The sequence below is a fragment of the Pongo abelii genome, chromosome 17 (assembly GCF_028885655.2).
Source record: "Pongo abelii isolate AG06213 chromosome 17, NHGRI_mPonAbe1-v2.0_pri, whole genome shotgun sequence".
Lineage (NCBI taxonomy): Eukaryota > Metazoa > Chordata > Mammalia > Primates > Hominidae > Pongo > Pongo abelii.
The window spans coordinates 46,149,549-46,164,670 of NC_072002.2; the positions used below are offsets into that span (position 1 = coordinate 46,149,549).

The 15,122-nt window shown below is 36.1% G+C and overlaps 1 protein-coding gene across 9 annotated transcripts in view; it reads right to left on the reverse strand.

Moving 5' to 3' along the window:
* TRAPPC8 (trafficking protein particle complex subunit 8) overlaps positions 1–15,122 on the reverse strand; it is a 121,073-nt gene that overhangs the window by 41,086 nt on the left and 64,865 nt on the right. For all 9 annotated transcript variants that reach the window (XM_054537767.2, XM_054537765.2, XM_063716876.1 and 6 more), the window contains exons 13-19: positions 10,879–11,103; positions 9,833–9,941; positions 7,338–7,532; positions 6,784–6,914; positions 3,824–3,898; positions 3,271–3,397; positions 1,028–1,182 (exon numbers count right to left, since the gene is read on the reverse strand). In XM_054537767.2, the coding sequence (XP_054393742.2) occupies positions 1,028–1,182; positions 3,271–3,397; positions 3,824–3,898; positions 6,784–6,914; positions 7,338–7,532; positions 9,833–9,941; positions 10,879–11,103 (1,017 nt within the window). The remainder of the gene's footprint in view (positions 1–1,027; positions 1,183–3,270; positions 3,398–3,823; positions 3,899–6,783; positions 6,915–7,337; positions 7,533–9,832; positions 9,942–10,878; positions 11,104–15,122) is intronic.

Sequence of the window (15,122 nt, forward strand, 5' to 3'; positions counted from 1 at the left end):
TTATTAAAACTATATATAAGTGCACAATGCAAAGTCTGGAAAGATAAACAGCAATTTGGTATCACTGGCACTTTTGGAGGTATGTTGCTATCCTTGTAAACCCTCTACTAGAATAACTTGAGGATGTGGGAGGAAGGGCCTTTTTCACCCTTACATTACAATGACCCTACCACCTTTGCCCTGCTCCTCAGGTATAAGCCTGATCCAAAGTGGAACACATCTTTCTTCTAGAAACTTGAAATCTGAAGTGGCTCAAAGACTGAAAGTTGCTGGACTAGGGTTATATCAAAAGCAATGCTTTCTAGAGGCTTAAAAACATTTGCTCTTAAACTCCCTGGAGCTTCTGCCACTTCTTGTTCTATAATACTTTAGTATTATACTAAAGTATTACAGAACATATTATAATACTTTATTATAATGTTATTATAATATGTTCTATAAAATATAAAAATATATATTTATATTATATATTATACAATATATATGTTCTATAAAATATTATAATACTTTAGTATTACAGAACAAGATCCTTCAACTAAATAATACATTTCTCTTTCTCTGGCTATACTACCTAGCAACAGTTTCTATCTTTTGCAACTTTTAATTTGTATGGTATAAAAGTAGGATAGGAAGAAGGTAAAAATAAGAAGGTGAAGAAATACTGCTTTTTATTCAGATGCTTCTATATTGCTTAAGTTTTTTTATAAGCATTCATTCACAAATTATTTTTTATAACTTATGAAAAAGAGTCACTCATTTTTAAAATCCAGAGTGGTTTTTTTTAGAAGTATTTTTCCCAATTTCTATTAATATTTTGAGGGTTATATTTTATAGCCTGGCTATGACTTAATGGCAATTTGCATGATTGCCTTACATTGTGAATTAAATATATTTAACACTAGCTTAATAATAATTTAAAAGTATAGTTCAATGTAATATCAAAAACCTCAGAGCCTAAAATTAATTTACCCGAAATATTTGCTCATATAGATAAATTAAGTCCATGAAATTTTAAAAAGTGAAATACCTCCAACAGTGGCATTTCTTCTGTGATTATGGGATCTAAACGTCGATCAGGGCCATATTTAACAGATGTTTTCTCTTCTTTTGTGTTGTTAAGTCGAGGACCTTGAATTTCTAAATCCTGCTTCCCTCGAACTGACATACTCAAGGAATATTTTCCTGAAATAAAAAATAATCAATGCCCTAAAATAATTTGGTATGTTAACTGACATCAATTTAACTTGAATATGTGAATATTGTAAGTTTCAGATTATTTCTAGAAAAATCCTAGACAATTTTGATTAACATGATTAATCAAAGAATTTAGTATATTTTCATTCCACGTTTAACACCAACTAAGGTATGCTACTTAATTTCTCACTTGGTTTTAGATTTACTTTGCAAAAAAAGACTACACATTACTCAATAGGAAGCCCTCTGAAATCTGTATTTAACCATGTGCCTATTAACTAACAAAACCTGAGAGAGTAACTATCTTAGGTCCAACAATTTAATTTAGGCCATGAGAACGGGTATCTATTCACAAAGAAAAGAAGTGGAAAACAATGAAAAGGTCAACTTTTTACTTTTACTGATATTCAAATATATACACTAATTTGAATTATGTCTGGAATATAAATAACTGAATCTTCTCAAGAGACTGCACAAAGAAAATTAAATAGTTTTCTCAAAATTAAACTTATTTAATATTCATGTGAAATTTTTCCCAAAAGCCTCCATGTAGTGCATGTATGTGTGAAAAAATAGTGCATGTATGTGTGAAAAAAGCTAGAGTATACAACTATCTTTCTTGCAGGACTACTTAAAGCCTTTAATGTGCTGAAGGTCACTGTAATAATCTCAAGCCAGATATAAAATGTATTGATTCCCACACTTCATGTGACCCAAATCCTTATTAGCATTTTACATAATAATGAGCTACACTAAATCACGAAAACTCTGCTTAGAAGATAGGATTTTAACAGTTAATTCAGAGTCTCTTCCCATTAATATTATACAATAACATATAAAGTATTTTAATGCATATATTTGGTGCCTTAAATAAAACAACTACCTATATTTTACTGACAACCATAAATTTGTGTACTAGATTAAGATCCTGGTTACATACAAGTGGGAAAAGAAAGGAGATTCAAAAAGCTCTTAATATCCAGTTATCTTGCTTTAAAAATGCAATAAATTAGCATTTTAAAATTATAAATAATTTAAATTATAAATGATATAAATTATAAATAAACCTTGTCTGGTACTTGTCAACCAAAAAATACAAATACAGTACTAAAATGCAGAATACCTTACTCAATTTTAGTGCAAATTTTTTTCTTTAGTAAAATGTTTTTAGTTTCTATGGATTCATTTCACTTATTTTTCTTAAATGGTGTACTGAATTATCCTAGATACTCAGGCAAGTATATTTAATTGAAAGTTAAAAGAACCAACAAATTTTCCAAGTGTTTCCACTTTCTCAATGTTAATAATCAGCTTTTGTAAATGTTAAATTCATGTTTGTCAAGACTATTCAACTTAATTTGTTGTAAAATAAGACATATCTATTTAAATGAGCCAGAAGTAGGAAGTTTCATGGTAAACTCCCTCTCCTAGCATCTTTTTAACTTAAACTCAAATAACTACATACAGTAATTACATGGTAATGTTAAATCTTGAAGGGTTCCCTGAGTTTAAAAAACAAAGAAAACTATGTTAAATGCACATATCGTGTAGTTTTACTCTTCAAAAATGTGTAGAATATACTGTATAGTGGACCAAGAATATCAGATTAACACTAAAGCCCTACTCTTTCTTTCAAGACAGAATATACAACTTAAGGTATTTAATATCCAGTGATGTGAAAACATAGGTCTTTAATTTGTTCCATGTTTTATAAAAAGGAAATATTCAAAAAATAGAACATATTAAGATGGTTTTTATATTGGCAGCAGACAATCAATGGTTAGAATTTATTTGGTTAGAATTTACTAAATTTGGATCAGTAACAGAAAAAAATACATACAGTCTAAAAATTAACAAAAGAAAATATATCAGAAGGGAATCAAGTTGTTTATTTTTGATGCTAGAGATGATGTTAGAGGTTAAAATAATCTAAATTTGTCATTCTTACATCTGGCTAAATGTCTTTACTTAACAATACATTAAACCTATTTAGAAAATACCTCATTTTTGTTCATTTTATTCTATGGAATGATTTAAGAAAGTTTTCTAATTGTTTACCAATGCTATAGCCTTTACCTGTGTGACATCCGGGAAGAACACCAATGCCATCTACTGTCATAGAGCCCTGAATAGTGCCAAGATTATAAACAACTCCCAGAATATGCAGCTCCCCTATGTGATGGGGAAAGAGCTTTAGTCTTGCCTGTGGAGATATTTAAGTCACTCTTATTATGCTTTCATAATATCTTAAATAGCACAATACCTAATTCCATAATGTTGCAAAAACATAAACTCATGACCTGAACTTTTAAAATGCCAATTAATTTATGAAAAGCATCTTCTTCAAAAGAAAATCTCTAAATTTAACAATTATAGGCCTAAACCCTCAATAATAACTTTTCATAAAAAGCATATCAAGAAGAAAGCAACAGGCTTCTCAGGAAACTAACAAATCAAAGACCACTGCAAACCACCAATTTCCTCCTGAGCAATTCCTATTTCCTAATCTTCCAAATTTTAGTTCTTAAGAAAACTAGAATATAAAATAAACTGAATAAAGATTATTTAAAAATTTGTTTTCACCTTACTTTCAGAAAGGCATAAAGCAGAGAAATAATAAAATAATTACCACTTTTGATTCTTCGCCATTAATTAAGAATTCTGAAATAACTTCAGTTCCAATCATTTCAGGTTCACTTGTAATCTAAAAAATAAATTTCATAAATTATACATTCTAATGAACAAAGTATCAGATTACTAACACTCCTATATATCAATACTTCAAAACAATAACACTAAAGTCTGCATTTACTTGGTTTTTACCACATGCTAAGCTCTACACAAAGTGTTTTTATTTCCACACCTAGAGTAGACCCAGGCTGCAGTAGGCACTCAATATATATTTTTTTCATTTTGTTCAGTCCAACTCAACTGAGAAGGATAAGCAATCGGTTCAAAGATGCCACTATCCACACGCCTGTAATCCAAGCTACTCAAGAGGCTGAGGCAGGAGAACCGCTTGAACCCGGGAGGTGGAGGTTGCAGTGAGTCAAGATGGTGCCACTGCACTCCAGCCTGGGTGACAGAGCGAGACTCTGTTTCAAAACAGGGGAGCATATCAAAGATGCCGCCACCAAGATAATAAAACCCTGAGAGAAAATACCTAGCTGCTCATAGTCAACAATGGCCAAATGGTCATTTAATTTAATCTTACAATAACAGCAAATTTCTTCTTTTGCTCTGACCAGCCTCTTTTTCAAAATTGGTCAATCACATAGAAAAGGTAATGGTGGGCTAAGCATGATAAAGAAAGACAGGTAGACAATAAGAGCAGTGGGAGAGAGGGGAAAAAGGCCTGTTTCCCCCAAAGCAATGACATTTCTCTGGTCATGTAGCAAAGCAGAGCTAATTGGCTCATACTGGAGATAAACCTGATCCTCATAAACACTATTATATACTTTTACCATGACATTATTTAGCACAAGAAACAAAAAACTCCCTACATTCCAGTTCAGTATCTTAGTCCATCACCATCTTAGTCCATTTTCTTCATTTCTTAGTCATGAAAAAATCCAAAGAGTTTGAAATTTATAGAAAAATATTATTTTAAGAAATACTTCATCATACAAATGAAAATATTTACTTAACTTTAAACCTCCTTTAAAATCTCCCATATTGAACAGACTAATACACTTAAAAAGCTAATAAATCTTTTTAAAAAACGTTTCCAAGTTTAACTGCTCATACTCTTCTAATGAGTATTCCAGGCACCCAAAAGACTAGAAAAATTGCAGAAGTTGCTAAAATTCAAGTCAGAATACAGCCTGGGAAATCTTATTCAAATTATTAACAATGAATATAAATAATACAAAATATCTTCAACAAATTTAACCAGCAAGACTTATTTATTTAATTTTATTGTTTGTTTACTTGTTTTATGGTTTTTTTTGAGACAAGATCTTGCTCTGTCTCCCAGGCTGGAGTACAATGGCATGACCTCAGCTCACTGCAGCATGTTCCCAGACTCAAGCAATCCTCCCACCTCAGCCTCCCAGGTAGCTGGGACTATAGATGTGTACCACCACATCTGGCTAATTTTTAAATTTTTGTAGAGATGGGGGTTTCACTGTGTTGCCTAAGCTAGAGCAAGACTTAAAATAAGGCAATCTTGAAAAAATCAAAACACTTGAGCACCAAAATGCTGGGGTATTTCCCAGTTCCAAAATCCTTTTTTTTTTTTTTTTTTTGCCACATTATTAAAGCATTTAGCAAGGGAGTATAAAAAAAGCAAGTTATATAATAGATACTGGTGAATAAACTAATAAATTAAAGTTATTTCATTTATAGTCAGGTGGGTATTAATAAAGAAACTATTTGGCCACATCATTTCTGCTTCAAAATTAAGTATCTTAGATACATAAAGGACTTATTAGACATGGAAATGAAAAGAAAAAAATATAAATGAAGTTTCGAATAGGCAATTCACAAAAGAGGAAAAACAAAGAGTTTCAACTTTACCAGCAATCAATGACATGGAAAATAAAACAGTTAAGATGGCATTTTAAAAATATCAAATCAACAAAGTTTTTAAGTAATACTGCTTACTGTCATAAAGATGAGACACCCAAACCCATATGCTGCTTAGTAAGAAGCTCATTGGTATGAACTTTTATGAAACCAGCAGGGCACTACAATACTTTTCCCTAAAATCTTCACTTCATGCCCTAGAATCTTCCCCACAAAAATAATCTAAAGGTAAAAAGCCATGCACAAAAAAGTGCACCGCGTATTGCCGTGACAGTCAACAAATGGAAACTTGCCAAAAAAACTATCAAAGATAGTAAAATAGCTTATGAATCACCCATGTGATGGCATATTATGCAAAAATAAAATATTAAGACACTTTGATATCAGAATATGCCTATAAAACAACACAGAATATAAAAAGCAACATACACAGTATGAAGGAATCCCAAATATGTGGGAAAAACATACAAATGAAAATAACTGGAAGGCCGGGCACGGTGGCTCATGCCTGTAATCCCAGTACTTTGGGAGGCTGAGGCGGGAGGATCACGAGGTCAGGGCAGGAGTTCAAGACCAGCTTGGACAACATGGCGAAACCCCGTCCCTACCAAAAATACAAAAATTAGCTGGGCATGGTGGGTAAGCCTGTAATCCCAGCTACTCAGGAAGCTGAGGCAGGAGAATCGCTTGAACCTGGGAGGCAGACGTTGCAGTGAGCCGAGATTGTGCCATTGCACTCCAGCCTGGGCAACAGCGCGAGACTCTGTCTCAAAAAAAAAAAAAAAAAAAAAAAAAAGAAAAACAAAATGACTGGAAAGATACACAGCAAAATGTTAAAGTGGTTATTTCTAAATATTATGAAGACAGATGGTTTCACTTCTATTCCTTATGTTTTTCTGTATTTTCAATTTTCAAAAATAAGTACATATCATAATTTTTATAACTAAGGAAAAATAAACCAAAAAGAAGTATAGCTCACTGAACAGAGTACACTGAAATGTTACTACAGCATTTGTTAGGCTGTAACTGAAACATAATTACAAATACCTTTTAATAACTTACTAGTTGTTTAACTTCTTCATTATCCTTTCCACTGAAATCTTTAGGATGAAACTTCCAAAGCAATGACAAATCAGTCAACAAAAGTGGAACTTTCAAAGGGTTTCTAAAAGCCACTTCCACTGTAATTGGTTCTATTAAAAAAAAGGCCTAAATTAATAACTTTAATAAATATCACACCTCATTCTCAGCTTCGATTTTCTAAGTGCATCTTGCTTTCATAGCTCTGCATTTCTGCCTAGACTGTCCTTTATTACCTTATAAATGTTCACGTATTCAGGATTCAGTTGTAATACTACATTACCTCCTTGAAAAGACTTCCCCAATTTCTCTGTACTAAAGAATGCCATTCCCTCTTCTATATTCCAACATCACATTGCAAATAGTTGTAGAAGAGTCCCCCTTGTCTGGTTTTATAAATGCAGCTCAGTAAATTATGAGTTCCTAATTTATTTTTGCCTCCCCAGCACTAATTATGTGTGCCAAACAACAAATTATCTTCATCATGCTGTAAGCAAAACAAATAAAAAAAAGAAATAAAAATCCAAGTATATCACCTGCTACAACTGCAAGTGGAAATCTTGAATTATCTGAGTAACTGTTCAAACAGTATTGTGTGGGATGAAAATTGGATGGAATTACTCCTTTGTTAACCACAGAAACAACTTGTTCCTCAAGTTCTCGCCACTGCTGAGAGGATTCAGAATCATATTCTTGATCAAGACTTACATGAGTAGCTGCTTGTTTTTCACCTAAAAAAAATTTGTAACAACACGTTTATGAAGACTTGCCCTCAAATAAAACATATTTTAAATAGATATAAGGTACAGAAATAAAAAAATATATATATACATTCACTCTTGCCTATTTCTAATTCTGAGTGAAAAATATCCTCTCATTAATCCTAGCTTATCTGGATTTTGCTTATAATAATGATGTTCTTTTCCTCCTGACTCTGAAAGAATGTATTTTCCCTAGTGTCCACAAGCAATTTTTATATAAAACATTTCAAATATACAGAAAAGGCATGGAGACTAATATAACAAATATTTGTATACTAAAATTTAACAAATGTCAACTTTCGCCTATGATCCCAAATATTTTTTATAAAACAAACATCACAGGTAGAGTCAATGTCCTCTCTGCACCACCCTCAATCTTATTACTCTCCTTCGCCCCGACTGGCATCACTTCTTCTCAGAGGTATTCCAAAGTTAAAGTGTATCATTTTCATCCACGATCTTACCACATAAGTATATTTTAAAAATGCATAAAATTAGTTTTTATGTTTGAAACTTGTACTGTAATTGACTCTTCACTCAGCATCAAGTTGTGGGAAATGTAGAATTAGCATGAATTCTCATGTACTGCAGCATGAATCCATTACGTGAATATACAAAAGTATATCAATTAATCCTCTATTAGGAACTCTATTTCTTTCACTCTTGCTATTACAAACAATGCTACTATGAATATGACAATTTTTTAAAAAAAATACTAAATCATATCTCAAGGAGAAACATATTGATTAAATTCAAATAAAAGAATGTTTAGAATGACAAAGTTTAACAGCCATCAAGAGCTTTAAAATATATGCATTTATATAAAATATATTTGTATAGATTTAGGGGGTACAAGTAATGTTTTGTTATATAGACATATTTTCCTGGTGGCAAAGTCTGGGCTTTTAGTGTAGCCATAACCCAAATAGTATACATTGTACCCATAAGTAATTTCTCATCCTTCACTCCCTACCCTCCCAAGTCTCAATGTCTATGTGTACACATTATTTAGCTCCAACCCCAGTTATCAATGGGAGCATGTAGTATTTGACTGTTTCTGAGTTATTTAATGTAAGATAATGAAGAGCTTAATATATTTATACTTTTGTTCCATTATTGCCATCCTAGGGCTCAATCCTAAAGAAATCATCCTGCATTCTAAAGAAAGTCTTACAAGAACAGCAGAACATTGGTAACTGTTCTCTACCTCTATGTACATTTGAAAATTTCCATAAGACATTTAAAAAACAAATTTTATCTACAAAGATGTCCATCACAATACGTTTTGTTTTTTGTTTTTTTGTTTTTTTTTTTTTGAGACAGTCTTGCTGGAGTGCAGTGGCGAGATCTCGGCTACTGCAACCTCCGCCTCCTGGGTTCAAGTGATTCTCCTGATTCAGCCTCCTGAGTAGCTGGGACTACAGGCCCGTGCCACCACACCCAGCTAGTTTTTTGTATTTTTAGTAGAGACAGGGTTTCACCATGTTGGCCAGGATGGTCTCAATCTCTTGACCTCATGATCTGCCCGTCTCGGCCTCCCAAAGTGCTGGGATTACAGGTGTGAGCCACCACACCCGGCCACAATATAATTTTATATAAGCAAAAGATGGAAACAGTATATATATATCAAGTGGATGTTAAAGTACTTTATAAGCACTGAATAGAATATCTTACTAACATTAAAAGTTTATGAAGATTATATAATAACAAAAGCATTCTTTATGTGAGAAAAGCTGTCGTAATTACAACTGTTTTGTTTTCATTCTTTTTAGTTTTTAAAGCTGGAAAGAAAAACACCAAAATAGTAGTTATCTTCAGGTGCAGGACAGAAGAAGTAATAGAGAGCTATTCATTTTCTCTCTTTTTTTTTTTGAGACAAAAGTTTCACTCTGTCGCCCAGGCTGGAGTTCGGTGTCATGCATGATCTCAGCTCACTGCAACCTCCACCTCCCGGGTTCACGCCATTCTCTTATCTCACCCTCTTGAGTTGCTGGGACTACAAGCATGTGCCACCATGCCCAGCTAATTTTTTGTATTTTTAGTACAGACGGGGTTTCACCATGTGAGCCAGGATGGTCTCGATCTCCTGACCTCGTGATCTGCCGGTCTCAGCCTCCCAAAGTGCTGGGATTACAGGCACGAGCCAACCGCGCCCAGCTGAGCTATTAATTTTCAAATATTCAACCACACATCGTTTTTTAAATGGAGAAAGGAAAAGAAGTTCTTTAAAGTTGTCATTAGGTAATTAGGCTAAATAAAACTTTACTAACCGTCTGCTGGTCGTCTGTCATGGCCAAAAAAAACCCGTGTTGCTGAACTGTTAATATATGGTAAAGGAAGCTGTGGCAAAGGACCATCTGGTGACAGCTGACTTACACTCTGAGAGAAATATAAAAGGGAAAAAAAGAAGCAGTTTTTGTGAAAATTGTATTTTTATTTGTTTCCTCGTTTCTTAATACACAAGGCATTAAAAATATGTTAAGCAAGAATATTAAGATATACAATTACTAGTTTTATTTCACATATCGGTCATAAAATTTTACAACTCAGAAGCACTTCAGATATTTATTTTGTCTCAAAAGAATCTTACTGAAGTTACTCAGCTAATTACCTGGATGTTAAATATGCAAAACTTATTTTAGTAAGCGTTTTACTTCTTATGACTCATTATAGCATCCTATCTGCCAAAATTCTAACCCATATAATTTCAAATTAATAAAGTCTAGACCCTAAGGGTAGTTATTTTCTGCACGACAGATATAATATGCACTATTCATAGACCTTGGGAAAAAATTTACAACTTCCCATTTTTTCCATAAAACAATGCTTTACATGTTTATCTGCTTGCCTCAGTGAAACAGTCCTTCTTCCTGTTAATTTTTCTCCATTGCACCATAATAGCCTACTTTCCACAGATCCATACCCCCTCATCTTTCACAAGGAAAAGAACATAGAATGTCCATCTCCAAAGGATGGTAAAGAGAACCCACTTAAAACCAACTGTAAAATCAGTTGTTGAGTCTATAAAAGCATGATGAATAAAGAATCCAGAAAACCCATGGAATCCTTTTTTTTTTTAAGATTCTAAGACCAGCCACAAATCAAGTGTTCATTGTAATATTAAAATTCTCTTTTCAAGAACTGTGGAAGGGGCGATGTAACCAAGATCTATAGCCAAGAAGCCTAGCCTGCCACAGCTTTTTTATGACTGATAACTACATATATTCTAATAAAACTATCCTAAGATATGGTAATAAATACTTTCACACTAAAATACAGTTTTAATATCTACTCATGAATGAAAATAAGCATTCACCTTGTAAACATAAAGATATTCTCTGAGGAAAGCCCCCTGTTGAGCAGCAGATTGTTTACTTTCATTGATTAAAATATGCCTAAAAGCAGACACAGCATTATCCAGCTGTCTAAGAGTATAGGACTGGCGCCCAATAGTGAAATTAATGTGATCCTCTGCAAGAGACCAGCCTTTTCCTTTGTAAACTTGCATAGCTTGACAATAACAGCGTAAAGCATGCTTTTTCTGTAAGAAAATAAACAAAATAATGTATTATACTCCAAATTTGTTTGAACTAGAAAAAACAAATGCAAACACACACATAGAAACAATTAAGTAACTGGTTCTACCTCTAAGGGAGACTGGGATAATGAAAAAAATAAAACTAACATTTATGATAATCCCTTCGCAATTATATATGGAATGATATAGATTAAGTTACCTGAGCCAGTGTGTGTGTGTGTGTGTGCGTGTGTTAGAGAGGAGTAGGGTACCTAAAGGAGGAAAAGGGAGACCAGACTGCTTTGACATTTACCCACTACTTCTCTGAGCCACAATTTCAAAACGTCAACTTCAGAGGAAAGAGCTTACTTCTCAACTTGACTGTATCTACCTTAAATTTCTTTCTGGAAAAAGGCAAGGAATATGTAAACAAACTTCAACATCTAAAATGGTCAGATTTCACTAATATTATGATGAAAAAAATGTTCTCATACTTTAACTAGAAGCATGCTATGTCTCCAAAGAGTTTCTCCATATTAAGTAAAACAACAAACACATTTATCAAAGTTTTTTCTTGCCTACGATCAGAGACCTACATTGAATGTATGTGGCCACATATGCCAGAGTACACATATGCCACAGTATTCCACAGTACAAAGTCTAATAATATATAAACTTTTTTTTCTATATTAAAAATTCACATACTGGACCAACCATGCTGATCCCAGCCTGCCTGCCTGCCTGCCAGAACTCACTGGCCAGTGTTGTGACCACTGAAAGGTTATGCCTCACGCAGTTCAAATAAAGCAGTGGGCTAGGACAGCAGCACAGTAAACACTGCCTGGGCAAGACATGACGGGGTTCTCTGCCAGCATCAGGTGCTACCACAGACTCCTTTTCAAGGTGCTGTTGGCAAGTGTCGGGGCATGCTTCCTGGTATTCAGTGCATTTACTGCAGGACTTAAGAAGAGCAAGAGATTAATAATATACCAGAATGATATACAAGATGTGTGTTCAAAATAGAAAATTGCAAGGAATGCCAAAATCTTATGAGTATTGCAGTAAGAATGCAATATTTGTGGCAATAAACATCATCAATGTAAAAAATCAAAAGAGGTACACAGAAAGACAGATCCTGCATGTTCTCACTCATACGTGGGAGCTAAAAAAGTGGATTTCATGAAAATAGAGAGTGGACTGGTGGTTACCAAAGGCCAGGGAGAGTGGGTGATGGAGAATGAAGTTGATTAATGGGTACAAATACATGGTTTGATAGAAGAAATAAGACCTAGTGTTAGACAGATCAGCAGGGTGACTATAGTTTACAACAATCTATTCTACATTTCAAAATAGAGAATTTGAATGGCTCTAAGGTGATGGATATCCCAAGTTCATTGATTTGATCTTTATAAATTATATGAATGTACGAAATTATCACGTATACCCCGAACTATGTATGTTTATTATGTATCAATTTTTTTAAAAGGAGAGTATTTTCTTCAAGATCGCTTACAGCTGGGAGGGGTGGCTCACGCCTGTAATCCCAGCACTTTGGGAGGCTGAGGCGGGCAGATCATGAGGTCAGGAGATCGAGACCATCCTGGCTAACATGGTGAAACCTCATCTCTACTAAAAATAGAAAAAATTAGCCGGGCATGGTGGCGGGCGCCTGAAGTCCCAGCTACTCAGGAGGCTGAGGCAAGAGAATGGCGTAAACCTAGGAGGCGGAGGTTGCAGTAAGCCAAGACTGTGCCACTGCACTCCAGCCTGGGTGACAGGGCGAGACTCCATCTCAAAAAAAAAAAAAAAAAAGATCACTTACTAGGGACCTCAGATGCCAGTTCTCCTCAGAAAGATCAAAGTAACTAATGATCCAAACAGAAAACTAAGAAAAGACAGCCAGGATCTGATGAAGAACCCATGGAAAGAAACTAGAGTGCAGGAAAGAAAAACAACAAGAGTTTAGCAGGGATCGAGTGCTGAGGAACACAAAACCCCATGGAAAGGGTAAGTGGGAGTAATTCTCTGCTGCCCTCACCCCTCTAACCATCTATTCACCATCCAACTGATGTGAGTCCCTCTGCCCTCATGATCCAGGACAACACTAACAGTGGCAGTTTGAGAAAGTCCCAGGGACAAGGATGTGGGTGGCCAGCTCACACAGGCATGCCCGCCCTCCTTTCAGGCCTGAACTGAGACAGGACATACCACTGCCCTGCCCAGGAAATCTCTGCTCTTGACTCACCACTGCACCACCAGATCCCTAACATATTCACAACTGCTGTGACATTAGCAAGTTTAGGAGACCAGTGGGTCCCCAGAGAAGGTGTGAGACCCATGGAGATGTAACCCTTAATTTAGGCTGCCCCTAAGGGAAGGGGGGACTGCAGCCTGCCAAAGCCCCACCTTGAGACAAAGGTAATGCAAGCAAGCAACAATCGCTGAAGTGGGCAGCCCCAGCGGCTGGAAATGAACATGAAGAGGGGCTCATTTCCCACCCACCCCATCCACTGTGTGGACAAAGGAGAGGTTCTCTCTGCTGGGAGCTGGCAGATGTCTTCTTGGGGAAAGCACTTTTCATGCTTTTTGTGGTGGCTCCATCCCAGCTAAAAGTGAGCCTGGCCGGGCGCGGTGGCTCACGCCTGTAATCCCAGCACTTTGGGAGGCCAAGGCGGGCGGATCACAGGGTCAGGAGATCGAGACCATACTGGCTAACACGGTGAAACCCCGTCTCTACTAAAAATACAAAAAATTAGCCGGGTGAGGTGGCGGGCACCTGTGGTCCCAGCTACTCAGGAGGCTGAGGCAGGAGAATGGCGTGAACCCCGGGGGGCGGAGCCTGCAGTGAGCCAAGATCGCGCCACTGCACTCCAGCCTGGGAAACAGCGAGACTCCGTCTCAAAAAAAAAAAAAAAAAAAAAAGAAAGAGGCCACGGCCAGGCGTGGTGGCTCACACCTATAATCCCAGGCACTTTGGGAGGCCGAGGCGGGTGGATCACCTGAGGTTGGGAGTTCAAAACCAGCCTGACCAACATGGTGAAACCCTGTCTCTACTAAAAACACAAAATTAGCCAGGCGTGGTGGCGCATGCCTGTAATCCCAGCTACTCGGGAGGCTGAGGCAGGAGAATCGCTTGAATCCAGGAGGCAGAGGTCGCAGTGAGCCGAGATCGCACCATTGCACTCCAGCCTGGGTAACAAGTGGAAAACTCTGTCTCAAAAAAAAAAAAAGTGACCCCATGCCAACTGGGCTTGCAGGAAGGGCAAGGCCCAATTCCCCTTCCCTATAGAGAAGCATCCGGGCAACAGAAGGTGGACAAGCTGCAATGTTGTTTACTCTGTACTAGAAGAAGAAGTTCCGCCCTGAGCCCATTTTGGTGGCACTGCCCATTTTGGTGGAAGTGTACTCTGGCCAAGCCTAATGGACAAAGTCTACATGAACTGATGGTTGTGAGCCCTCTGACAGGGGCGTGATAAGGAAGCTTCTGCCTGCTCAGGATGAGTAACTGGTGCACCCCCTCCCAAAAACGATCAAATAATCTACAAAGTAAATATTATCAGACTAACAACAGACTTCTCAGAAGAAACCTTACAAACAAAAAGAGATTTGGGGCCTGTTTTTACCCTTTTTAATGACAAACAAAAACAAAAACAAAAAAACTGCTAGCCAAGAACTTTACAGCCTGCCAAACTAAGCTTCATAATTGAAGGAAAAAATAGTCTTTCCCAGACAAGAAAAGGCTAAAGAAATTTGTCACCACCCGACCAGCTCTACAAGAAATGCTCAAAGGAGTTCTAAACATGGAAACAAAAGGATGATATCTGCTACCATAAAGATACATGTAAGTACAAAGTTCAAAGATCCTATAAGGCAGTTATACAATTGGGACTACAAAGCAACTAACAACATTATGACAAGTACAAAACCTCACTTATCAATATTAACTTTGAACAAAAATAGCTTAATTGTTCCACTCAAAACACAAGATCCAAGCATATGCTATCTACAAGAGACCTATCTTCTGTAATGAGACCCATAGGCTC